This window comes from Leuciscus leuciscus, assembly GCF_965113295.1.
Source record: "Leuciscus leuciscus genome assembly, chromosome: 5".
NCBI lineage: Eukaryota > Metazoa > Chordata > Actinopteri > Cypriniformes > Leuciscidae > Leuciscus > Leuciscus leuciscus.
This window is the reverse complement of record NC_138729.1, coordinates 26824667-26852077: the sequence shown is the minus strand read 5'-3', so window position 1 is coordinate 26852077 and position 27411 is coordinate 26824667. Positions and strand designations below refer to the sequence as shown.

The 27411-nt window shown below is 40.7% G+C and overlaps 1 protein-coding gene across 1 annotated transcript in view; it reads left to right on the top strand.

The window, feature by feature from the left end:
• cfap299 (cilia and flagella associated protein 299) overlaps nucleotides 1-27411 on the top strand; it is an 89978-nt gene extending 62567 nt beyond the window's left edge. Inside the window, exons 4-6 of the mRNA XM_082168799.1 lie at nucleotides 19102-19244; nucleotides 24750-24879; nucleotides 26528-27411. Coding sequence (XP_082024925.1) covers nucleotides 19102-19244; nucleotides 24750-24879; nucleotides 26528-26650 — 396 coding nt within the window. The 3' untranslated portion in view covers nucleotides 26651-27411. The remainder of the gene's footprint in view (nucleotides 1-19101; nucleotides 19245-24749; nucleotides 24880-26527) is intronic.

Genomic DNA, 27411 nt, shown 5'->3' with positions numbered 1-27411 from the left:
GTCTACTACATTCATACAAACTCATATTCTGCCATATGGCTCATTGTCATCACATGCAGTTGTGTCTTATATATTCATTAGAAAGTGATTTTCACTCTAGGAAGAAGCCAAGTTGAATGAAGTAATGGATTCGGTCTTAAATATAGGGCAAACTTGTCGTCCTTCTTAGGCCTATCATGCTTTTCAAAGGTCTAATCATAACCTTGTTTCTCTACTGTTTATTTTTGTCTTCATAACCTTTAATTACCAAGCTAAGAATCAATCTTTAACAGGTCTTTCATTTGTTAAATTGTTTTTGGCCACTGAAATTATTATCTGTATTTAGCCTCCAATAAAATGTTACCACATTTGCAAGCATTTATCCAGACAAATAAGATTATTTTTCTCCTGTAAGAAGCTTGCAGATGGTTTAGGATTTAGATTGTTACAGTATGGGAAATAAATAATAATTAAAAGAATTAGCTTATAGGCCTATTTACTTAATTCATGCCAGTTTTGAAACTTGTATATTTGTTTCCAACATAATACAACCAAAGGCTCTTTAACTTTGTATCCCTGCTATCTCTTTTTAGGTTCCCAACAACAAATGGTGTTTGCATGTAAAGTAAAGTTGTTGTTTTTTTCACTAAATTTCTCATTTTTATTTTTATTTTGTTTATCAATCATTTGAACACAATTATTAAGTGAAGAATGTAGGAATTTAGGCTACATTAATATCAAATTCTGCTGTTGATTATATCTATCTTTTCTGCTCTTTCATTGTTAACTTAGTTATAACTTTTATGTACTTTATAAGACTTTTGCTAAATATGTACCACCTGCAAAGCATGGATTTGAACCGAGGGTTTGTGTGCAGATTGTACCACACAAGTAGATATGGGAATTAGTCATCAAGAGTCCTGCCAGCCTCACACTGTTATGCCACTTGCTCTGTCACACCAAGTAAATATAAATAGCACCACTAACCACATGCAGTCCAGTGAAAGTAACCCTATGCTTAACTGCACGCATTTGAGTTTTATAGAAAACTGTAAAGGTGTTTACAGATGTGTGGCAACAACACTGCATATGATGAAATCATGCATTAATAAACTTTTTTATTACGTCAAGCACTTTCAAATTATAATCTTTTCTTTCCTTAACATAGCCAAACTTTTGGTATAGTCTGTTTGGAAGAATTGTTTAAGGGTGATTTGGCATCTGACTTTAAGTATACAGTTTCTTAATACAGAAGTAATAATATTCAACAGTATTATTGATCTGACAGTGTACTGATACTGTTGTATGAGAACTGAGCTGGACGATGACATAATTTTTTGCAAAACAGTTTTTTGATGAAGTGAACTAATTTAATAACTGATGATCTTTACAAAAGAACTGAATCAACACTCAACTGACTTCAGCTGAACAACAGCCTAAATCCATCATTTTTCATGTTATCACTGTAAATTTGCTTTAAAACGATCTGATTTGTATAAAGCGCTACATAAATAAAGGTGACTTGACTTGGTTGACTTAATATGTAACAGGTACCAATGAATTAATCTAAAGCATTTTTTTTTTTTTTTTTTTTTTTACAAATGTAAACAGGAGCCTATTCTGACTAAAATAAAATTCTGTTGGCAAACTTTGTGTCAGTTTGACAAAGTGGAGATCTAGATAAAATTATAGCAGTGAAAACATTCCTGAGGTAACATTATTTTAGACTGTATAGCAGGTGTGGTCATTTGAGCTTCAAACTGTTGAAAATTAATAACTCTAAATGATTATTTCTAGAAAAAAAAAATCGTAGTTTTAGCATGGTGACTGTGTTGTAAGAGCATACACGAACATGATGATGAAGGCAAAGGTAATCTTTAATGAATTCACAGGCAGGTAAATCCAAACAGCGAGAGCAGCTTTCAGCACAGGTACACATGAACGAGACTCAACAACAATGAATAGAAACAGAGGAACTTAAGTATACATGCAAACAAGGATAATTAATGACACACACCTGAACTAAATGACTAAATCAAATCAATAACCATGACAACCAATTCAAACAAAGTCAGACCCTTCATCTCAATGTCCATACTATCCATCCTAAACTGTATGTGAGATTTGAATAAGTGTGTCCCAAAGCATAGTAAATTAAAGAAGTCTGAATGGTCTACTATTTCCGGTGGATTTTCGAAGTGTGGATCCGTGCACACTCTAAAGGCTAATATTGCCCACCCATTGCGCTTTGGAGGAGGAACTAAAAACACGAGTAAAAAGTGTTAAAAAACTACAAAACATGGCAGATATGCGCGATAAAGGTTTGAATGACTAATCAAAGTTTATCCGTGTTATATTCCATCTGTAATAAAAATTTGGACTTTTATAAAGATCCGTTTGGCCATTAACTTTTAAATGCATCATTATGCATTAATATGAGGAGAGTCTCCCCTTGAAAGATCTGCGACTGCAGATCAACGTGCTTCTGCATTTCTCTCTGATACGGTAGGAAATTAAATGAAATGAAATGTGGAGGATTTTAACTGTGACAAGATGATTGACAGGCCAGTTTACTGTGACAGGATGCGACAGAGAGCAACCGTTAAAGACGCAATTGTATGACGTGATAGTATGTCCCAAAGCTTGTCTAATTTTTGCTACACATTCCAAAAATATCTACTTTTTCTTCATAAAAAGAGTACATAATTTTATGGCGTAACATAAGTAGGCGAATTGAGACGCAGGACAAGGCTGAATCTGAAATTGCCCCCTAAACCCTCATTCACTATCCCCTACGTTAGTCCACTAATACTGTTCACTTGAAGGAGTGAATGAAAAGGAGAGAGCGAATTCGGACAGCCGTTGAGCGTACATCGATTGTACACCCGTTATTGCAGTGCAGTGTGGGATTGAATGAGTGCACTCAATAACGTCCACCATGGTTTCGGACACCACTGAAATGGCTGTCCCCTCAAATAGCAGTGTACTGTATATAGGGCGATTTCGGATTCAGCCCAAATGGTTTGTGACTATGACATACACAATTTTATACCTGTTCTCAAGCCATATTAGCTTGACCATTGGACAATCTTGAAAGGTTAGTTAGTTTTAGTTAGTTTATAACAATAGCAACACTTAGACAATTTTGATATAGAATAATAAACCAGGATGTGTTTGATGACTTTTATCAAGTTATTTAAAATAAATTGTAGTAATAGATTAAAAAAAACTCAAGTTCAAATGTGTGTTTTACTGTTATCAGATCTTCATGTCTTATCAAGACTTCTCATCATAATTGTTAATGATGCTTGACAAAAGAGGAATATTTTTTTTAAACCTTGTTAAGATCACAAAGATATAAACATTTTAGGGTGGAAATTACACATTACACTCCACCCAGTGCTTTGAAGCTGTGCATCATTTATTTTGCATGCATCAACAAATCTTTCTTTTTTTCTTTCTGTCTTTCTCTTATACTGCGTAAAACATCTAATAATGAGATCTTTAGTGCGCTTTAGAGCTTAGATATACTGTCTGTTACTGCTTATGTCAAAATTTGAGCTGACAATTTTCATGAACGTTAACTGTCAACCGTTTTGTGTTATGTGGTTCTGCTCTATTATATCCCACTACAGATAAATGAAAAATGTTACTGAAGATTTCCATATAGTTTCCCTGTGGTCATAGTCTGCGATTAGGGAAATCACACAGGGCTTAAACCGTGCCATAGCTTGTAATAATCTTTGCTTGCAGCTAAATGACTTGACCACTCTGAATGCAGTCCTAGCATTCCCCAAATGAATCCCCCAGGCCCAAATGGGCAGATGAAAAGCATTCCTTAACCTCTAACTGTACAGTAAATATCACAACACCCAACCCCATTTCATCACTATTGTGTAATTTACGGACAAGAACATCAAAGATGACTTTAACCACATTGGAAAAAAAAAACTAGTGTGTGGCTTATTTTCAAACCAGTATGACCATCGCAAAAATGACTTCAAGGCAGACAGTTTTGCACCACTGAGCTGGACAGTAATCAAGTTAACACTTGATTTTTTTTTTATACATTTTACATATTGTAGATTCTTTTTCAGGTTTACGGTATAATATTTAACTAATATTTTCTTCAGTTTGTTGAATTGAGCTTGTTAATTAAAATGCATAATGAATTGCTTATGAAACATGTTTTCTCAGACATTATTTCCTTTTCCTCTTCAGCTTTGCTATGACTGTATATCTCTTAAAAACAATAAGAATACTCCATTGGGTTGTTCCGAGCAGCCGTACAGTAAATTAAAAAGTGGGATTTTGAGGAATATGTTAAACCCTTTACAGGGTGCTGTAGTGAAAAGTAAAGAATTTTCCAAGAAAAAGAGGAAGGGAAAATAATTGCCTCTCTGTTTTTGACAGAGGCAGAGCGGACAACACCCTACTACCCCTTACTGTTTTTTCTTTCTTTCTTTCTTTCTTTCTTTCTTTCTTTCTTTCTTTCTTTCTCACCCTTTCTTTCTCACCCTTTCTTCCTCTCTCTCCTAGGAAAAAAAAGAAGCTGCCTGCACCTGTGTGGGCTCTTTTTAACGCCTCCCATGTTATTTATGTAATGACACTTCCCTCTGATCAAAGTGTCCAAGAACTGTCTTGAGCAGAGATATTAGATCTCATCTGTCATGAAGAGAGTTTGTGTTTTCTTTTTTCAGACTGGCTGAGAATAATAAGCCACTGTTATAATAGACAGTTGAAGTGGCCAGGAGTGATGATGATGATGATGATGATGATGAGCAGCTTCTCTCTCTGTGCTGAGAGTTCACTGTGTCTGACCACCTGTGTGTGGCATTTTATGTACAGTCAAATGCAGAAAAAAACATGCAAACCTGCTTGTGCATTGAAAACAGAATTTGAGTCCATAGTCTTCAGTGCAGAAGACCGTCTTGTGCGAGGCAGGAATGTTATCACGGTGCATTTGGGACTGGTCCTCCTAATTACAGGAGGGTAAGTTTGGTTAGGCCAGAGGCACTGTGTAATTACTATGATTGCAATGCTTTAGACATAAGTCTATCCTGGCCTACAGTTCCTTTTGAAGAATGAGGCCCAGAAAAGACACACTGTGTGTTAACTATATTAAATGTGTACCTTGTATTGTTAAAGAGGATATAGGCCGAATAGTTATGATTTATTTTTATTTTATTTTTTATTTTTAATACAGGCGGTGCAATGCCAATGCCAAGTAACTATCAATTTCTGCATATCCCCAGCGGCCTGGTTATTAGAAACTGTCCCAGCATATCGTCATCTAGGTTGCAAAGAAGTTCTTAATTGCTTTCTCATTCTTTCTTTGTAGGGTTTAACTTTATTGAATTAATGAATAAAGTTATAAATGAATAATAAGCAAGGCATTTGTTATGATGTATAATAATCTTTGTTAATGTTGTTAGATAATATAAATACAACTGTTGATTGTAATTTCATGTCAGCTCAGGTCCATTAAATAATATTAACATATATATTTTGATTGTAATAATCTTTTAGGAAATGTCAAAATTTCCATTAAATGCTGTAGAAGCATTTTTCATTGTTAGTTCATATTAAGTTAACTAATGTTAACAAAATGGAACCTTATTATAAAGTGTTACCACGTTGCCTCATGTCCTGCTAGGACAGGTAGAAATGTAAAAATGAAATACTGAACTTTATAAGGTATAGAGTTCAAAATAATTTAAATTACATCCAACAACACACTATATGTGCTTCTTTTTTCTGCTCTCAGTTTAACACATCCTTCTTAAATAACAGGAAGGGAGTGCATTCCAAAATAAAGTTGTTTGTGGCCACCTTTTAAGTCCAGCCGAAGAATTCAACAAACTTAATTTTTACACAGAAGTTCCTGTTGCATTCAGGCAGGGAACAGATGGCAGCTGTGAGTTTGGTTTCAACCCTTGAACATTAAGTTTTAGTAACGTGACTCATTTATCATTCTACTCCATTCATAGAAATCTTGAGGTCGATTGCATCAGACTTTCCTCCCAGTTCTTTGATTCCACACTAGTAGAAACCTTGTAATATTGTACCAAGTTGAAATCATAGCAACGGCCCTGCAGATGTCCAGGACAAAAAGATTAGATTTTAACTCATTGTTAAACATAGCTACTGTTTGCATGCCCTTGTTTAACAAAAGTGATTTGTTAAGTAAATGTTCAACAAAGGTCCGGTTACCTAGCTGCAATCCACTGAAATACAGAGCCCAGTATGTAGCATCATCCTCTGAAAAATCAAGGGGGAGGTCATAAAGAAAACAAACATGTGTCAGGCATATGATCTGATTCATAAGCTTTCCCATCATGATAAATCCTATAAGTAGCTGGTCATGTGCACTTTTAATGCAGGGAATTTTTTTTTTTTTATTCTCTTGTAAATGAACTGTAAAGTGCATTTGTGGGCGTGTTGTTCACTCAGATGCCTCAAATGTCAAGCCCTGCAGTTTTTGAATGAGGAATATGCAGATTATGTTTATTTGCCTATGCAAATTGTGAAATACATTTTGTCAATGAGACCCCCAATGAAAAGTATGTGTTTTTTTTTCATGCATATGAACTTAAAGTTGGTCAAGGTTTAGTATGTTTGCATGTGTTCGGTCACCTCTGGTTCACCTCTGCTTTGCTTCACTTCATGCGTTTTTGCAGGTGGTGTCCTTCAGTAATAAAGACAGGCTCTACACACAATATTGTTTTCCTCTGTAGCCAAAAGAGAATTCTTCATTAGTTTGCAAAAGGGATCCAGGTTCACACAAGCAAGCCGGCCTGATTCTGGCCATTTTCAATGTCTGCTCAAATAGGGTGTGTTAAGTTAAACACTGTGATTGAGGAAGCTTTTGTAAGCCCATCGAAGATTATACCGAATAAATAGTAAGTTATTCAAATGCAAGGTGCCGAACACTGTGAAAATGTAAGTAGAGCATGATTTATATTTCCTGTCTTTGTTTTGTACTATCCCACAATGTGTAAGAAACATAAAATGTTATGATTTAGGAAAAGGAAAGTGTCTGATTAAATTGATGAGCACTTAATCAATAAATGTCAGTCTTTGGAAAGGTTTCTCACAGGTTCACATATATGGACGTCTATGTCCCAGAGGGCAGTGCTGCTTTGCACATGTTTCAGATAAACTTCAATTTTCCCAAAAGTAACATGGAAGCCAAAAGAATGTGGAAAATAGTTGTAGTAGTAGCACTGCTGGGGAAAGCTGTCTGCGTGGAGTCACTTTGGTGTAGGAAATCTCAAAAGAGACCTAAACTCAACTGATTTGTGTGCTGCCACTTTTGTTGACCCCATGTGCTAGTTTTTGAAGCTGTAATTCACGACGAAACTTAGCTGTGCTCTTAATTTAAGACACGTTTTCCTTGACAGTAGATACAATGACTTTCCTCATCAATGTAAACTTCTGATGGATTTTACTCAATCTGAAACATTTGCCACCTGTTGCACGGTCATTTGGTTTTTAAAAGATGTGGCTCTTGCAATTTATTTACAATGCTTCTTTAAACAACGCATGAGCTAACATGTTATTATGTTTTCAGATTAAGCATTGAATCAAAGTAAAATATATATATATGTTTTACCATACAGCTTAAAAGTCCATATCAAACTTTTAAGAGCCCCCCAATAATGGTCACTGGCAAAACATTCAACTTCATTAAATAAAATGTTTGCAATTTATATGTTGCTTGGAAATAATCTGGTTAATTTCCAAAGGCCGCAATTGAGAACGTTTATTTTTGCCACCATAATGTAGTGTAGTTACGGCATTTACCAGCAGGGGCTATATCTTAACCATGCATAACCAGCCAAATCCTTGAACCCTTGTTTAAAGACATGTTTTGTGGTTTGGTCTCTACTTGATCAAATTCTGGTCCAACACAATCTTTTTGCTCAGCTTCCTGCCCAACTGATTGCCCACTTCACTTCCTCCACCCTTGGCAGTGTCCACAGTTGGCGAGCTCCATCTCAGTCCTCAGAGTGGAACACCAGCTCTTCTATGGTGTTTTGTAGATGGCCAGAGGACACCTGTGCAGACTCTGTTTATTTTCTTGCACAAACACCCAAGCAATGTGTTTATGATTGGAAAAGCCAAGCACATGAGTAAACATTTGCTTAAATCCCTTCTCCCCTTCAACCTCTGTATAAACAACCTTATTTTGTCCTTTCCTCCTTTTTTACACGTTCTTTTCTTCTCACGACCACATAACTCGACACAATCCTATTTCTGTATTTCCCAAAAAGTCGTGTCATAGTTCCACCACCTGCTTTGAATTTGCTGCCCCACAGTAACAAGTCTTGATTACTTTCTTTTCTTTCTTTCAGTTTCTTCTTTTGAATATATATCAAACTATTTTAAAATTCTCAAAGTAAATCCAGATTTGAATGTCCAGCTGCCAAAATGAGCAACCCGTCTTTCGGTATGGTTAAGTTGTACATTTTTGTTCCCCGTGCCAGGACATCTGTCTTCTGACACACCCTGTCATTAAAAGAAAAAGGAAGCAGCATCTTTTGATTATTTTCATTCGTATTGCATACATTTGAACAGAAACTCAGTAAGTCTGTCAAAGACATTAAAAAAGATGTTAAACATCATGACCACAAAGTTCAATTCATTTGTTGTAGCCACACTGTGTTGTCCTGTATTGAGATTTTTTAAATAATTTTAAAAACTGATTTTTAGAGGTTAAAAATGGTCAGAAAACGTACTCGGTTACTAACGTAACCTCGGTTCTCTCTAGAAGAGGGAACGAGTACTGCGTTTTGTAAAAACGCTACGGGAAAAGTCTCTTTTCACGAAATACTGAAGCAAAAAATTATCCTTAATTTTCATACATGTAAAGCGCGTTGCGGCAGTGCTTAGCTATGGCGAGACGGCTCGCTCGCTCATTGGCTGCTCTGCAGCAACTGCATAAGCCTATCGAGCGAGGCCTGAGGTGACGTCAGGCCAATGAGGACGCTTCGCGCCCTCCTAGCCATTTCCCGCCGAGATGGGTGTGGCTAGCCTCTATATAAGGAGCTCGAGAAGGCTGATTCACTTGATTTTCATCGCCGAAGCGAACCAGAGTGAACCGTACGCACGGCAGAGAACGCAGTACTCGTTCCCTCTTCTAGAGAGAACCGAGGTTACGTTAGTAACCGAGTACGTTCTCTTACGAGAGTCCTCTCGTACTGCGTTTTGTAAAAACGCTACGGGAACCCCTTGTAAAGCGCCGTGCGTGCTGGGATAAAGACACCAATCACTGGAGCAAACCAGGTGTACAGTGCATAATCACCAGATAGACTCACAAGAGTCTGACTACATAATTCCCCATATTGCAACGTCCACGGACGTAAAACATGACCTCACAGAGAGAGTCTAGAGACAAGAGGGGGTTCCTCTGTCCTTATAAGGTTGCGTCAGCAGACGCGAATATGACATAGCATAGACAGGGTGGGGAAACCTGAGCTAAATGCGGGAAATGTGGGTCTTACACAATTCTGCCCATAAGACAGTCGGCAGCGCATTGCGCATGCGATTTCAGTGTTCTAGTTAGACAGCTGAATCGGCTACACCGATAGTAGCTTAGCCTGCAAGGCGGGAACCTCTAGGTTGTAAAACCTAATAAATGTAGACGGCGAGGCCCAGCCCGCCGCCGTACATATATCCTGTAAGGAAATCCCGCTGGACCAAGCCCACGAGGAGGCAACACCCCTCGTGGAGTGCGCTCTAACTCCCAACGGGCACTGGAGGCCCTTGGCAGTATAAGCCAGCGCTATGGCGTCAACTATCCATCTGGATAGGCTCTGTTTCGAAACAGCCATTCCCTTGGAACGTCCACTGAACGAGACAAAGAGCTGCTCAGTCTGTCTGAAGACAGCAGAGCGGGACACGTAAGCTCTTAAAGCCCTAATGGGGCAGAGAAAACTTGAGTCCCCTTCCTCACTTGATCCCGGCAGGGCAGACAGGGAGATGACCTGAGCCCGAAATGGTGTGTTGAGGGATTTTGGCACATATCCATGCTTAGGTTTGAGTCTGACTTTAGAGTCATTAGGTCCAAACTCTAAGCACGTTGGGCTCACAGAGAGCGCGTGCAGGTCGCCTATGCGCTTCACTGAAGCGAGAGCCATCAAAAACACTGTTTTGAAAGACAAATGCTTGAGGCTAATAGATTGGATAGGCTCGAAAGGGGCACCTTTCATGGCCGCCAAAACCGTAGAAAGGTCCCACATAGGAACTGAAGGAGGTCTGGGAGGATTTAGCCTCCTAGCTCCCCTGAGGAAGCGGATGACTAAATCGTTCCTTCCTAGAGACTGCCCCAGCGTTGTTCTGGAAAACGCTGTAATAGCCGCCACATAAACTTTGAGCGTGGAAGGGGATCTGCCCTTATCCAACAGCTCCTGTAGGAAGGAGAGAACCTCCGTCACCTCACAATTGAGAGGTGATATGCTCCGAGCTGTACACCAGCCGGAGAAAACCGACCACTTCGAGGCATAAAGCCGCCGAGTCGACGGCGCTCTGGCCTGAGTGATGGTGTTTCTCACTCCCTCTGCGAGGTTAACGGATAACCGTTGAGCGCCCACACGTGAAGCGACCACAGCTCCGGGTGCGGGTGCCAAATCGAGCCCCCGGCCTGCGAGAGGAGATCTCTCCTCAATGGCACTGGCCATGGAGCGATGTCTGCTAGCTGCATCAGGACTGGGAACCATGCTTGGTTCTTCCAGAACGGTGCTACAAGCAGTATTGAGCATTTCGTTTCCTTGACCCGCTCTAACACCTGAGGCAGGAGGGAGACGGGGGGAAAAGCATAAAGCGGGCAGCGCGGCCACACGTGGGACAGCGCGCTGTCGTTCTTGGAAAAGAACACGGGGCAATGAGCGTTTTCGCGGGACGCGAATAGGTCCACCTCCGCTCTGCCGAATCTCTCCCACAACAGCCGGGCTGTTTGTGGGTGTAGAGACCATTCGCCCAGGGGAATGTTGTTCCTGGACAGTCTGTCTGGGCCCACATTCTGGAGCCCAGGCACATGCACTGCTCTCAGCGAGCGCAAACTGTGCTGAGCCCATATTAGGAGGCGTTTCGCCAGCCTGTACAGGGATGTGGATCTCAGACCGCCCTGGCGATTTATATAGGACACCACGGCCGTGTTGTCCGAACGGACTACGACGTGTTGGTCCTTGATGTGGGGATAAAAGCGCGTTAGCACGTTGTGCACTGCCAGCATTTCCAGGCAGTTGATGTGTTGGAGCTTTTCTCGTTTCGACCACAGGCCGAAGAACGGTCTGCCCTCGAGCAGCGCTCCCCATCCCGAGGTGGATGCGTCGGTCGACACCATCCTCACTCTCGAGGAAGTCCCCAGGCTTACACCTGATCGGTACCAGTCGTCTGCCAACCAAGGTGTCAGGGCTGTGACACAGCTCTGATCGACCTTGAGACGCAACCGGCCGGACACCCACGCTCCGCGCGGTACTCGCGCTTTCAACCAGAACTGCAGAGGGCGCATGCGGAGCAAGCCCAGCTGGAGAACCGTTGATGCTGAGGCCATGAGACCTAGCATCCTTTGAAACGTTTTGAGCGGGGTAGACGCGCCGCAGCGGAAAGATCTCGCCACGCGCTGAATGTGCAGCACGCGCTGTGGCGACAGCCGCGCTGTCATAGACTGTGAGTCCAGAATGGTACCCAGAAACGAAATCGTTTGACTGGGGTTCAGTGAACTCTTCGTCCAATTGACCGTGATACCAAGATTCTCGAGGTGGTCGAGTAAAATGGTTTTGTGCTCCACGAGCTGTGATCGTGATTGAGCTAGGATCAGCCAGTCGTCCAAATAGTTCAGCACTCGCATGCCTCTGAGTCTGAGAGGAGCGAGCGCCGCGTCCATGCATTTCGTAAATGTACGAGGTGCCAGGGACAAGCCGAACGGAAGGACTGTATACTGGTATATCTGACCCTCGAAGGCGAATCTCAAGTATCGCCTGTGACGTGACGCTATCTGTATTTGAAAATACGCGTCCTTCAGATCTATTGACATGAACCAGTCTCCTCGGCGAACCTGCGCGAGAATTTTCCTGGTCGTGAGCATTTTGAAACTGCGTTTCACTAATGCTTTGTTCAGCCGTCTTAGATCCAGTATGGGTCTGATACCACCGTCCTTTTTGGGGACTAGAAAGTATCTGCTGTATAGCCCCCCTTCGCTTTGAGCCAGGGGTACATGCTCTATCGCCCCTTTGCATATCAGTTTTGATATTTCGGCGCGAAGTAGGTGTGCTACTTCTAAATTCACCGTAGTCTCGACGCGCGCTGTGAAGCGGGGAGGGCGTCGACAAAACTGTAGCGAGAAGCCTCTCTTTATAATGCCTAGCACCCAGTCCGAAACCCCTGGAAGCGCTGCCCATGCTTCTGCATGGCTGGCTAAGGGCTGGATGCGAAGCGCGCTCTGTTCGCCGTGCGACAGAGGTGCTTCGAGGTGCGATAACATAGGCGTTATGCCTGTGGCATTCGAGGCGGGGGGCGCGCTTAATACAGCGGGCAGAGCGCTCGTCCTCAACCTTACTACAGTGCTTAACTGAGTGAGGGAGGTCTGAGCGAGCCCCGCGGGACTCATGTCTGCGAGTAAACGTGGGCGGGAAGCGGGCACATTTACTGCTTTGGCTGCGCTGCCTGTCTGAGCAGAGCGAGCGCGCACAGGTTTCGTTTTTACAGAGAGCCTGTGGTCTGTGAGACATAGTGTGTGTGGGCACTGGGGAGTGGGCACTTTCACTATATTGGAAGCGCAATCGACCTGAGTCGATTTTATGTGCGCGAGCCCTAAGTGTAGGGCTGTGCTTGTGTGTAGGGATGGGCACTGAGGAGTGGGCATCGACACTACATTTATAGCACCAACGGCCGTGGCCGGGACACCAGAAAATACACTCTTTTCGGGATATATCTGGGTAGCCGTGAAAACGGCTTTTGTGTGCAGGCGAGCGGGCAACTGTGCAGGCTTGCGTCTTGCAGAAAACGCTGGAACAGTCGCAAGTCTTGGGACTGAAACAGCGGTGCGCTTGGGTGAGAGACCGGCCGCAGCGGGGCTCACACACCTGCGCTTCCCTAGGAGTGCTAGGACTTCTTCGGGGCTTCCGGCTTCACCACAACCCTCGGCCGAGGCCCGCGCTGAGCAGGGCGTCGGCTGGTAGAGCGAGAGCGGGACCTAGAGCTGTGCTGCTGTCGCTGCTGTCGCTGCTGAGAAGGTGTGGCGGAAGGCGGGGGCTGATGCTGAGAGCTTCGCGGATTCTGTTTATCGCGATTCGCTGCAGAACCGGAGCGCTTCGGCAGGAAGTGCTTAAAGGCTTGGGACGCTTTCTGGGCCTCGGTAAATCTCTCCACGAACTCGGAGAGAGAAGAACCGAAAAGGCCAGCGGAAGACAGCGGGGCGTCGAGAAACGCGTTGCGCTCGGAATCAGCCATTTCCGTGAGCGTAAGCCATAGGTGCCTCTCAGCAACAGTGGCGGAAGCCATACATCTTCCCATGGCCTGTGCAGCAGACTTGGTAGCGCGGAGTGTTAGATCCGAAGCGCTCCTCAGATCCGCGATGCAGATAGCCTCCGGTCCCATCTCGTCCAGCTTACGGAGGAGATCACCTTGGAAAATCTGCAGTGTAGCCATGGTGTGTAGCGCTGACGCAGCCTGCCCAGCGGCGGAGAAGATTCGCGCGAGCAGCGTCGACGTCATGCGGCAGGCTTTAGAAGGCAACACCGGTTTAGTCCGCCGTCCAGCAGAGGGCGGGCAAAGGTGGGTCGCTATCGCCTGTTCCACCGGCGGAAGTGAAAGGTAGCCTCGGTCTTTCGCATTATCCAGGGAGGAAAATGCTGGCGACACAGACGAGCGCGTTCGCGCAGAGTAGGGCGCATTCCAAGCCTTCGCCACTTCTTCGTGAAGCTCAGGAAGAAAGGGGGCGGGCTTAGATTCCGGAGAAGTGCGCTCACCAGGGAGGAAGCTACCATCCAGCCGGGTACGAGAAGGGAGTTCCGGTGCAGACCACTCGAGGCCGAGGCTCGCCGCGGCCAGCGCGAGTACTCGCATGAGCTCCTTCTCTATGTTGGCTCTCGTAGTGGGCTTGCGGGCAGGAGGCGCGAGGTCCTCAGAGCTCGCCCAGTCCTCGCTGCCTGAAGCTAGCAGAGAGCAGGAATCCTTCTCTCTCGACGCGGCCTCAGAAATGACTTCCTCTGATGAAGCGGCGGCAGACTGCGGGCGCTGAGCATCAGGAAGTGAAACAGGAGAAGCCGGTGAAGCAGGCGGGCAAACCGGCGAGCTTGGTCGAGCTGGAGCGGGTTCCGGGGCCCGCTGCGAGCGGCGCTTCTTACGGCGCGGCAGCGCGGCGGGGAGTGCAGACTCTGAGAAGGATGCCAGGCGAGTCCGCAGAGTCACCATCGGCAAAAGGTCGCAGTGAGGGCAGCCGCCGTCAGCGAGCGCGAGTGCTGCATGGTTCTCACCCAAACAGGAAACGCAGATGACGTGTTGGTCTCCCTGGGCGAGTGGGGCTCGGCACGAGCCACATGAAGGCATCTTTAAAAAGACGCAGCTCTTTTAGGGGGTGAGTGTCGCGGCGGCGAACACACACACACACACACAAACAGAGTGGTAAAGGATATATAGCGCCGGAAAGCGCAGCAGGTACGGCTGTAGAAGGCGGCGTTGCCAGCAGCTTCGAGTGGCTCGTCCCGCTGAAATGCTTGCCTCAAACGACGCTTGCTTCCTCGTGATCCAGCGATGCGTGAGCTTCGCTGAAGAGATGAAAATCAAGTGAATCAGCCTTCTCGAGCTCCTTATATAGAGGCTAGCCACACCCATCTCGGCGGGAAATGGCTAGGAGGGCGCGAAGCGTCCTCATTGGCCTGACGTCACCTCAGGCCTCGCTCGATAGGCTTATGCAGTTGCTGCAGAGCAGCCAATGAGCGAGCGAGCCGTCTCGCCATAGCTAAGCACTGCCGCAACGCGCTTTACATGTATGAAAATTAAGGATAATTTTTTTGCTTCAGTATTTCGTGAAAAGAGACTTTTCCCGTAGCGTTTTTACAAAACGCAGTACGAGAGGACTCTCGTAAGAGAACCATTAAACACCTCTAAACACTAAAAAAGCAAACACATTATACATTTTTACTTCATTAACTTGTCCTCTACAGTCCAAAGTCTCATGCAAATTTAACATTTAACATTTACAGGCTTCACTCCATGCAGGTTCGAAAAATTTCTCAGGAAACTTGTGTGTTTATGACGTACACTCTTAGAAGAAAATGTTCTATATATAACCTTAAAAGGTTCTGACAGGCACTTCATATTTAAACATTTTAGGGGTTCCCAACATGGGATAATTTTATGGATAGTTTTAATTAATTGTCTTTTAATTTTAAATAAATTGTATTAATTAAAAAGTTACCAAACATACTTTATCAGAAATAACTGAAATAGCCCATTAAACATGAAAGTATTTTGAAATCATTTAAGACATGTGTCTGCATTTAGAACTTTTAGGGAAAGTAATTATATATATATATATATATATATATATATATATATATATAGGTGTTCATATAGGCCTAATATGTGATTAAAAAAAAAAAATGTATGTGTGCATTTTGGCCCTAGGATAGTGGCAGGTGGATAGTTATGTGCATACAGAGGTGAGGAATATCTATGTTGAAAGGAAAAAAATTTGCAATCGTGTTACCAGTGTAGAGGATTTTTGTTTGAAGCCCTGTGAAGTCCTGTAGAGTACTTCCAGGCCCTCTTAGTTTTCTAGAGGCCAAATGCAATTCTGGCTGATCCCAACAGAAGCAGAACACCTCAGCACATCTGGACTCACCGCTGCATCTATTACACAACTCCACTATGTGAAGTCACGTCCAAGTCAAATAAGCACCCCCCCCCCACCCCCCCACCCCCCCCCCCACCCCCTCAAGGAACACCTAAAGAGGGACAAGGGTAAGCCTGCCAAAAAAAAGGACTCCGACCTCAAGCATTCCTCTCATCCAGGTCATGTTTTCATTACCCCGACAAATTTACACAGTTGTTAGTGATGGCCTGGGATTCCTCCTAAAGCACAACCCACCAATAATAAACAGAGGCCAGCTGACACCCTCCGACACCTGCAAGCCTCCCTGACAGTACAGGATTGTTCCCAGGCCGGAGAGCACCAAGAGGCCCTGCTTTCCACTCAAAGTGTCATCCATTCGAGAGGATGCCACCATACCACCCTGACACACACACGTCTGAGCCCTGAAATAAATGCGTCATTGGTAAATCCTACCAGAGAAAACACCCTCATGAACCAGCCAGACTGGTGATATAGCCGCTCAGTTTTTTCTCCTCATTTAAAGCCACACTGCTCAAGAGTGGGCATGTGAGAGTATCTTATCAAATGTGCTGTTCAGAAAGCTTTTTTTTGTGTCTTCAAACCTTTGACACTGTCAAACCAGAACTTTTCAGAAGATGCAGCACACTTTATGGATATTTTTCAGATGTTTTGAAAAATTGCAGATTTTGACTTGGGGCCAGATTTACTAACAGTTTACGCCAGCGCAAACCCTCTTTTGCCGTTAAAAACTACTGTCAGGATTTACTAAAGACATGCAGTAAAAAAAAATTGTGAAATGGCACGGACATGGTTATTTTTGCGGCTGACCTTATTGCATATGCATTTGTAGGAGTTTCCCTTTCAGGCGCCAAATTTATGGGAGGAGAGAATTTAAATGAATCACGCAAATTTGCGCTCATCAACTGGTGTTTGCGTCATTATTTTCCGCCCAAAAAAAGCACGTCTTAAACCAGACGCTACCTGGTAGATTGCATTGGTCATTATGGAAATGATCTGACAGCGTCTGTGTTCTTTAATTTGCGCGTCATCAGTACTGTAGATCACGCACAGAACTTTCCACTCCCATCGGCGCTGTTTTGGAATTGCGCTCTCACGCTAATTTGCCCTGTTTAGTAAATCTGCCCCATACAAAAAAATATATATTTAGAGATGCAGGAACATTACAGAAAGTTATGCCTGATATGATAAGATGCTAAATATTTTCATAAAAATGTGTACCATTTACACTACCGTTCAAGAGTTTATATAAAGTGAGGGTTTTTTTTTGGTTTTTTTTGGAGAAATTAAGTTTTATTCAGTAGGGATACATTAAATTGATCAAAAGGGACAGTAAAGATGTTTATAATGTTACAAAATATTTATTTTGCTTTTCTGTTGAACTTTCTGTTCATAAAAGAATCCTGAAAAATAATTAAATCCAGAAATAATTAAGTAGCACTTCTCTTTTTAACATTGTCAACTGAACTGAACATCACTATTTACATTTGCACAACAGTTAGTTCAACCTCCACAACATTTAGTCATTTGTGCACATCATAGTACACTGTAAAAAAAAAAAAGTTGAGAAAACTTAAAAGTTTAAGGCAACCAGCTGCAGGACATTTTTGAGTTTCTCAACTTACGTGTTTGAGTTATCTCAACTTTTCTCAACTTTTTTCACGTTAAATAGTTGAATAAACTTTAAACACTTGAATTTGTCATACAAACCGTAAGTTGGATTTTTTTACAGTGTAGCAGTTTCTCATTCCTTCCAACAAATTGCAAATGCTTTTGGACATGCATCAATTGCTTTCATACAACTCTCTGCTGTTTTATAACATTATCATTTGCTTATGTCATGTCAGTCAAAATTAACTATACTTGTGAATGCTGAATAGTCATTCCATATAAAACTAATAGTCCTCATTTCATTGCTTGAGTCATTACATACAAAAATGTTGAACTAGTTGTCAAAATCTGTCAAGCAAATTTTACACATTTTTAAAAATCTTTTTTAATCGCCACTTGAGGAGATACTTTCATCGCTGCATTGCAAGAGATAATATTCTCTGTGATGTAGATGAAATTATGTGGCCAGACAGAGAGGAACGTCTGGATGTGCATGAATGATTACAGTACTATATATGTTGTATGTTCAGTTCCAATATGTACTGCAATATTGTTTACAGTTGTGCACAGCTCTACCCAAAGGGAGTTTATGTTTGTTGTAAATAAGGGTGTATTTTTTGTGAGTGATGTGAGAAATGCACCAAAGCGACTGAGAAAAACTGTAATATCAATTACTAATATGGTATCAATATATTGTGTATCCCTAATGTTGGGAGAATATTGGGAAAATGCACAGATACTTTCAGCCCTTTTTAGTTCATTCATAACTGACATAGTTATGTTTGCTTATAAGTCGCTGTTTCTTCTATATCAGATACAGTAACAGAGGAAACTTGTTGAAGGTACAACACCTGTTCTGTTAAACTACGGGAAACTGATGGAACAGTCAGATCTGTTTTATCACTTGGCCTTTGGACTTATGAGGGCGAGAGGAAACCTTTCTGCCATTGTATTACTGTGGGCTAGATGGTTTTGATCCCTCTTCTGCAATCGAAAGATGATCTCCAATCCTTGTTCTGCCCACTGTAATTCCTCGCCTTTGCCTGATGATTTCTTTTCAAGACTGACGGGGGAGCGCAAAAGCCACAGATAAGGTAGCTGGATCAGCCCCTGGCCAGCTGTGAACCCGATAGCATCTGTTTAAATCATCTAAAGGAGGACCGTTCCTTTTCAAGTCTGCACTGCTAGTTATCTCACTTTTATCCTGCACATGTAAGGGAAATCCACAGATGGCCAGGGTTCTGATAGAAATACACATGTGATATCATTGACTATGCTATCAAAAAAGGATGATTTCACAAAAGAAGAGTGACTCTGTCTCTCGCTGTCTCTTAGAGGTAAACAGATAAGCCAAAACAAAGACCCTCTTCACAGGAGATGGGGTTGGAAGTTATTCTTTCATCATTACCATCCAGACAAAACAACGGCTGACTGAACTGTGCAGTGTTTCTGTCCTCCATTCTGAAATGCACACCAGCAATATTATTATTTTTAATTCATGTTATGGACTGTTACACAATTTTCTTAAGGTTGTATTTGTAACATAATCTTCCCTATTGCAATGATTTATATCTCTCCTTTGTCTAGTTTCTCAGGATAGCATATTGCACTCCAGATTATTTATACAGTATGTCCTCCTGTTTTTCTTGCAGTCCATCATTTTCATAAGGGACCGAAATTCTCGCGGACAGGAAATATCTGGGTATATAGACTACTCCCACCGACTAAAATCTGAAGACTTTGAACCATATTTCAGTGGAAAGAAAAGGTTTTTGCCAAAAACAACTGACTTAAGGTAAGCCTACTTATATTATGACCCATCTATGATGATTTCCGGTGACTATTGTTTTAATAGATGTGCTACTGAACATCTCAAAGGTTAGATTTTCTCAGATTAATGTGCAAGAAAGCAGTATCCATCTGATCCCTGAACCATTTGTCTTTTGTGAAAAGGATATCCACTCCAAAAAAAGTCTGTGCATGAAATATCATGGAAACAAAAAAGACTTCCTCTTCAAAATGGAGGAAGAGCAGGCAGCCATTATGAATAAAGGCTCTAATATTAATATTAGTTAAATGGTGATCCTCTTTAAACCAAGTTTTGAAGTCATAACCATCCAAAAAGAGTCTTCATAGAGGTTTCCTTTAAGAGCGCTTAAGATCCATTTAAGATGATTAAAAACAGGAAATATATTTTAGTTTGGGGTCTTTACGTTAGAAGGATGCATTAAAATGATTTAAAAAAAAATAGAATAAAGTTCTTTTTGAAATGTTATATTAAAAATGTGAAAAATTATTTCAAATAAATATTCAAACTCTCTGTTCATTAAAGGGAGAAAACACTATATTGTGGTAATAAGATAAACACTGATAATAAGAAATGTTTCTTGAGCATCAAATCAGCATATTAAAATAATTTTTGTGAACCTGCAGACTTGACTGCATAAACTTGACTGTTAAGAACAAGAGTAAAAAACAAATGTCAATTAATACAATAAATAGGACGGGTCCGTTCGTGCAACGCTTCACAATTCAGTTTTCAGACCATATACATTGCAAATGCAAAAATTAAAATAAAAATGTAACCAAATGTTGATCTTTTCATTCTTTCCGGTTACTTAGCGGATAATTGCCATTTTCAATTTTACTTTTTCTAAATTGTGACTTCAGAAAATGTTTAAAAGAGGACAAATAATGGAAATTATCCATTGATGAAGTAACAAGGAAATAAATAAAAATTAACATTTGGTTTCATTTCTTTGAATTTTTCCACTGCATGGTCTGAAAACTGAATTGTGAATCGTTACATGGACCAGGGGTGCGTTTCCCGAACAACGACGTAACTCGTCATTTTGGTTTATGACGTCACGCACGTGGTGGAGTGATAACTACTTTTAATTAATCTGTTTGAGATCGAATTAACGCTAGATGTTTTGCTATAAATTACAGACATGACATCTGAGGACTATTTCTCATTTTTCTCAGTTATTTTGCTTTATTTCCAGATTCAATCATAGACTCGTTCTTACATAGTAGTAGAGCACGTTCGCACATGCGCACTCTTCAAAAACGGTGCTTTACATCTCTTGACAAACTAGACGTAAATTACATCTGTATGTATTCTAAATAAAAGACACAGGTTGTACTGAATGTCAGCTTGCTTATTTTGCTCAAGATAAGCATTTATTAAGTCCACATGTCATGCAAACTAGAAACATGCTTGTAACCACAGGTCGAGAGCTGTCGTTCCAGCTACACAACTCTGCAATGCTGTTTGCGAATGTTCGTTAAACGATGGTTTCGGGTTTCGAAACAGACTCGTTGAACTACGCTAATAACGACGGAACTTGCGAACATAGTTGGCTAACGATGCTTTTGGGAAACGCACCCCAGGTCGGATAAAACTTGAACATACACATTTTCATATATAACAAAAATGAGTGTTCTCCATAAGGTGTGCACTCCCATGAATGCCTTGCCCACTCTGCCAAAACAGGACATATAAAACTGTGAACCCCAAATAAATATTAATAAAATAATGTGATGAAAGACTGCAGTCTGCAGTCTATGTTTAATACATACAGGCATGTTTGTGTTTGTATATCCACATCCTAACTACCACAGCACATTATCTAATCAAAGGAAGTAAAGGAAGTACACTACAGCATAAGCATTCTCATTTCCTGTGTACTCTCAGCCCCATCTCTCTTTCACTCCCTATTTCTCTTTTAGTCGCTTTTTTCTCTCTTTCTGTGTTCTCTCTTTCCTCCACCATCCTTCTCACGGGAACAATAAAAGGCAGTGCTTGTGGTTGCCACTAAGATGGAGCAGATGCTGTGTTCTTCCCGTACAGATGCATGAATCCACACTACAGCTGACAGACTTTGACTGCCTCACCACAAAAATATAGAGTACAAAAGTCATGGCCACCAGCTGAGGACAATCACATTCTTGTCAATGTAGAGAATTTTAAAACGGGCTGACAAAAGTGAAATTAACTAAAAAAGAAAGTAATTAGATAGATAGATAGATAGATAGATAGATAGATAGATAGATAGATAGATAGATAGATAGATAGATAGATAGATAGATAGATAGATAGATAGATAGATAGATAGATAGATAGATAGATAGATAGATAGATAGATAGATAGATAGATAGATCCTTTGAATAGAAAAGACTTGGTGCTTTCTTTGGTTATATTGAATGGCACATTTACAGATTTCTCACTAATTCTAGTTTACAAACTGGACTATTCGCTTTCTCATTGATCCATAGAGTTACAGCTGATGGATTTTTAAAACACTCCATCGGGCTTTAGTTTGGTAACCATGGAGCACTGCCGTACATAAACATCCTTTTCTCTCTGTGTGTTTTATAGTGTAATGGTAAAGATGCAGACCTATCATTAACAGAACGATAATTGTTTCCACAAAACCCTGGATTTTCACACGTTGGTAAGTTAGTGTGGGTGGAGGGACAGCTGCACTATGAATATTAAGCATTTCATCAGCTGGTGATGATGTCTGTAAGGACAATATGGGACCATAATTGCCAAAGAAAATGTCCAAATGAGGCAAGTTGCTGAACTCATGCTTTTTTCAATCACAAAACAAATAGACCAAATGCTCAGATAGACTAAATACTCAGAGAGCCCAAGTCGGTCTTCCCACTTCCTGTGACTCGAAAATTGAAAGGCTCTAGAGCATTTTTCTGCCCATCTTTTCATGTTCTCTGTTAAAATATCTCACATCTGTCCTGTTTCTTAGACCAAAACTAAGTGGTTTACCATTGCATAAAAGTGGTCAACCCAAAAATGCTAATTGCTATATGGCATTTCAGTATAAATAGACACAGAAAATGCTGTCAAACCTTATTTTAAAAAGGAGGAAGTGAATATGCATCCTTGCTTCTAAGTCCCTCACAAAGTTTTACATTTTGTATATGTCACAAACCATATGGAGAGAAGAAAAGTGAAGACTTTCCTTTTTTTGTGTGTGTGAAGAAAAAGTTTGATCCAAAAGGCAAACAGAATAAGGGCTAAACTTGTCATTTCATGCATCACTGTATTTCTCCACAGAATCTTTGTCTTTGTGTGGGTCTGCCATGTTTACCGTGACGGTAGTCACGCCGATGGCAACCGAAGGAAGTCTTTCCTGTGATGCAAAATGCTAAGCGGAGACCCTGCGAGGATGTTTGATTCAGACCATTACATTTTATTTACATCTTATTAGCCAGTCTTTTCATTTCAAGCACAATTTTGTTTGCTTTGGTGACTAGCACCATGGTTTCTGGTCGCCTTGAGAGGAAATGGCGGACAGGGAAGTTTGAGCTGTCTTTCCATCATGCGTTCTCTCTCTTACACACAGAGCCATATGTAATAAATTATAATAAACTGGAGATATTTCAAGATGGTACAGCCATAGAATGGGCCTACTGAGCACTGGAAAAAATTGACTTTAATCATGTCCTTTTTTGGGTGTGTAAAGAAGAGCTGATCCAGGGCAAGCCTTGCAGGGAGACCGGCAACTGTCTTCCTGTGTTTTTAAGGATTAATAATGTATTTTCAGTTCTTTAAATACTTAACACCACAATGACATTAATCTAGACTTATTATGGATTTATTCGATAATCCTTATACAGACTTTATACTGAACCAGGGATTGCTGAACCAAGTCGTCCCTAGCTTGACATCAACCAAATGAGGATCATATCTCAAAGGTTTTTTTTAATGAAAAGGATTTTTAATGATTTATATCCTTGAGGTTAAGGTCATAAACATTTTACAGATGCTGTTAAGTAGCATTGCAGCAATACTAAACGTATAGAGCGCTGGCTTACGTCCACAGTGTTATCACAACGGAGAATAAAATGCTCTTGCATCCATGTGCCTCTCCCTCGGATTCATAAAGTGCCTCTCCCCAAAGTCCAGCTTTGTTCTTGGACCACAAACTACTGCTTGGGAAAAGCTGAGGTCCATTGGAGCAACCCTCACTGCCTCAGAGTGTGACATTTAGATTTCTTTTTCTGCAAAGCAGCTGTCTTCCAGCAGTTGAGCTTATTATGAGAACCACTAACACAGGCCAGACAGTCTCTTTTTTCACTATTTCTCATTGGCTGCATTAATTACATTTAGATCTATTCTCACTGCCATTTTGAGTGGCCTGCTGGTTCTCAATCTTTACATTGATCAGTGTGGACAGAGGAATTTTTGGTTGTAGCTTTGAGAAAGTTTTTCTTTAGCCCTGGAATGTCTCGAAAGTTTAGTAGAAGCTCAAGTGTGAATGCAGATTTTTTAAGTTGGACATCTAATATTGAACTTATTCAAATAAATGTCCCAGAGTCTCTGTATTCAGTTAGAGGGAAACTGATATGTCAGTGAAACGTCTGCCCAACAAGCATGCCAAAGGCTAAAATAGTCAAATGGCTAACTTTCAAAGTAACAAGCCTTTCCTTTAAGAAATTCAAATGGAAAATTGGAGAATTTTTTTGTAGACAAACGAAAAAAGGTACTGGTAATTTTCTCCCAGGACATTGTCTGTTAAGTTTACGGACATTTCCTTTATCCATAGAAAGCAATGTGATGTGTAATTCAAAATATGGGCAAAACACCTAAAAATCTATTTGGAAAATTACAAATTCCTTCATATTAACGTAGTACACTGTGCCCTATTTTACAGACTTTTCTTATAGTGTACATTTGCCTATGCAATGAAACTGACAAAACTGTAAAAAAAAATATATATATCTTATAATTGTCTACATGCATGCTCCTGCTTTTCTGACTGTTCACTACACCAAAAAGTCCTTATGTCTTGCGATTTGTGCTGTACACTTTTAATAGCTGTCAGTTAAACTTTGCCATTAGAGTTAGACTTAGAAGGCATATAGAAAACTAATAGTGTATTATTTCCATTTTTTTTGTTCTGCATCCATAGTTTGCTTTCAGTCATTAGACATTTTTAGAAACGTGTAAAAAGATCTTCTGAATTAAATGCAAAGAGGTACATGTTACTATTAATGTAATTCTGAATGTCAAGAACATGATTGTTCTTATAATTCCTTATATACAACTTAACACATGGCGTTCTAAGTGCATGTTTTATCAAACTGGAATAGCACACAAGACACATCCTGACATTTTGTCAGGTGAACTTTTTTTACTTTATAGTTCATATTTTTCACTATATTCAGCAAAGCCTTTCATCTATACTGCAGTGTTTTTCTGTCAAAACTTTTAAGTCATGCAATTTAATATCTCTAAACTATTGTAAACATATTAACCCTAACTTTTTTCAGCTTCTACAACTGGAGAACACAGGTGGCCGAACATAATGCCAGCTCAAACTATGAGGTAATCGCAGAGAATCCAAGCGGTCTGCTCTTCCAGTACAGGAAAGACAAGAAAATCTTGAATGTTGACCCAGAGGTGAGCATGTTTGATATGAGCAGAACTTGTGATACACTAAACAGAGAGTGCTGACCTCTCTCAGTCATGTGTTAGCTCTCATTTAATATCCACGAGTAAATAAACACCTGAACTACGTTAAATTGAGTATTGGTTCAATGAATAACTTAAGATTTAAACAGGAACATTGAATTGTCTCTATACTACTATTAGATGTAGTGTCTAATCAGTTAATGAGGTTCATTAAGACAAATGTATTATCTTGCACACATAAAAAAGCATAACAGCAATGATCAAGAGTCATCCCATGTTAAAAATTTTGTGAAACCGTTCTTTCGTGATATCAAATAGCCTCCCTGTGAAGTGGAGTGTATTGTTGCACCTGGGTAGCATTTTTGTTCCAATCTCTCGAAATATCCGTCAGAGAGGGTTAGAACGAACCGCGAAATTCAATCCTGGAACCTGTGCCACAATTTTTTTTGCCTTTGTGCCCAGGAGCTATGAGTGCATGCTATTTTAGAAAAGAGGCAACGCTGCAGACCGACCTCTTTGAATACAAACTCGCCCAGGCTGCCTCGTTGAGGGCGAGATGGCAGAGGCGAGTATTGCCTGTGGTCGAGCACACCCCGACCAGGCCGGCTATTAAAAACGAGGGGAGGCTAAGGAACCCAGACACTGAAACCGCCTGTGCACCCAGAATCCAACCTCAGGCCCCCACCAGGCATGACCTCATTGCCCATGTGGATGCATTCCTTCATACAAACTGGCGAAACCATGGCATTTTAAAGCCTAGATTTGATTTGTTTGTTTGTTTGTTTGTTTGTTTGTTTGTTTTATTGCCCTTATTAGATACAGCCGGTGTTGTGAACATTTCAAAATTTTAAACCCAAATTATTATTCTTTGGGTTTTGTTTGCTTTTGATGGAAATTGTCATCCCTCCAAAGTAGCTGTTGGTGGTTTAGTTTGATAACCAATCCTTATAAATCAACAGCTAATGCTTTTCATTTGCTTTATTTCATTTTTGGGGGGAATGTTCAGCATATGTTTGCATTTATCCTGGCTCTAAACAAAATTGGTATGTTAGCCTAGACAAGTTTGATGAACAGTAAATACATAGAATGAATGTAAACCTAAATCTTCTAAAACAGTTACTCTTTAATAATGGATCCCAGCTGGCTTAAGATCATATTTATTCTTGGTGGAGGCACCCTATGGAGTCCATATATTAAAGTCACACCCAGACTCAAGTTTAAACATCAAATCACACTTATACTGCAAGATATGTTTTTTTTCTCAACTTCAGTAATATAAATAGGCATTTAGATGGCATTTAATATAGAAATTCTGTGTTGTGGGTTCTTTTGAAAATGTATATACTGTATATATTAATTGAATATAATTAAATGGGTAACACCATGTCTGTTAAAGATCAGTGTGAAAATACTAATTAGTGCAGTGAATAATGTTTTCTCGAGTATAATTTGTGAGATTTATTGCTCTAAGTAGGTTGGCCACCATTTAAACTTACTATAGAAGATCCAGTTGTGGTCTTCTACTGAATTAGATTTGAACTGATGTAGCAAGAATACTTCAGTAAATAAAATGGTTAAAATTTCTATCTTAAAAATAATCAGTTTAATCCTAATTACTATTTCTTTAACCCAACAGGCAATTCCTGGTGATAGCTTCATCCGAACTCCTGTCCGATCTGACCTATATGTGCATGTTGTAATTTATGACCACGACACCAGAAAACCCGTGGCCAGTTCCTGTGCACCACTCTCCAATTAAATGTATAATAAAAATAAAAATACAAACTTGGAGCCACTAATTTCATCTACATATAAACAGTTTTAATCTGTAAGTATTTCATAATAATGATGTGTTGAATGGTAGAGCTGTACGTTTTGATCTTTAAGGCCTTGCTATATTGATACACTGACTTGTTCAGTATATTAAATATTTAAAGTAATTTAAAGACATTTGAATAAAAAATTTCTTCTTTTTTTTATGCTATTTTTATTTCTATTAACCACTGTTGCCATTATCGTCTACAATCACACGTTTGAGGCACTTAGTCACATAGCTTTCAGAGAATGTCTGAGGCTGCAGTCACTTACTTGGAAACCTGAGCTTTGTATTGTATTCTTATCTAAAACAACTCCTCTGTTTGTCTGAACAAATCAAAGATAAAGCCCTTTAGAAACATGGGGGTTCTTTCATGTCCCCTCGACTGCTTGTAGCTTCATTTTGACTAAAACCTGCCAAACACTCCATGAAATAGACAAGGACACCCATTTGACATGATTTCAGATCCTAAGATACTGCAGAGAGTTCCGGCATTAGATATCCATCAGTCAATAATTCTGTCTTTGAGAATTTACAAAAAGGAGACAACAAGCTATTGCTAGTGTGGTGGCTCATGATACTTGTTGGTGCCATTGTGGTACTTCAATAGTTAGTTTACTCTACACTAGTTGTTGACCAAAAGTTTACAAAATGCCAATTAACAAAAAAAGGAATGCCACACTACTAAGTTAAACAAAACTTAA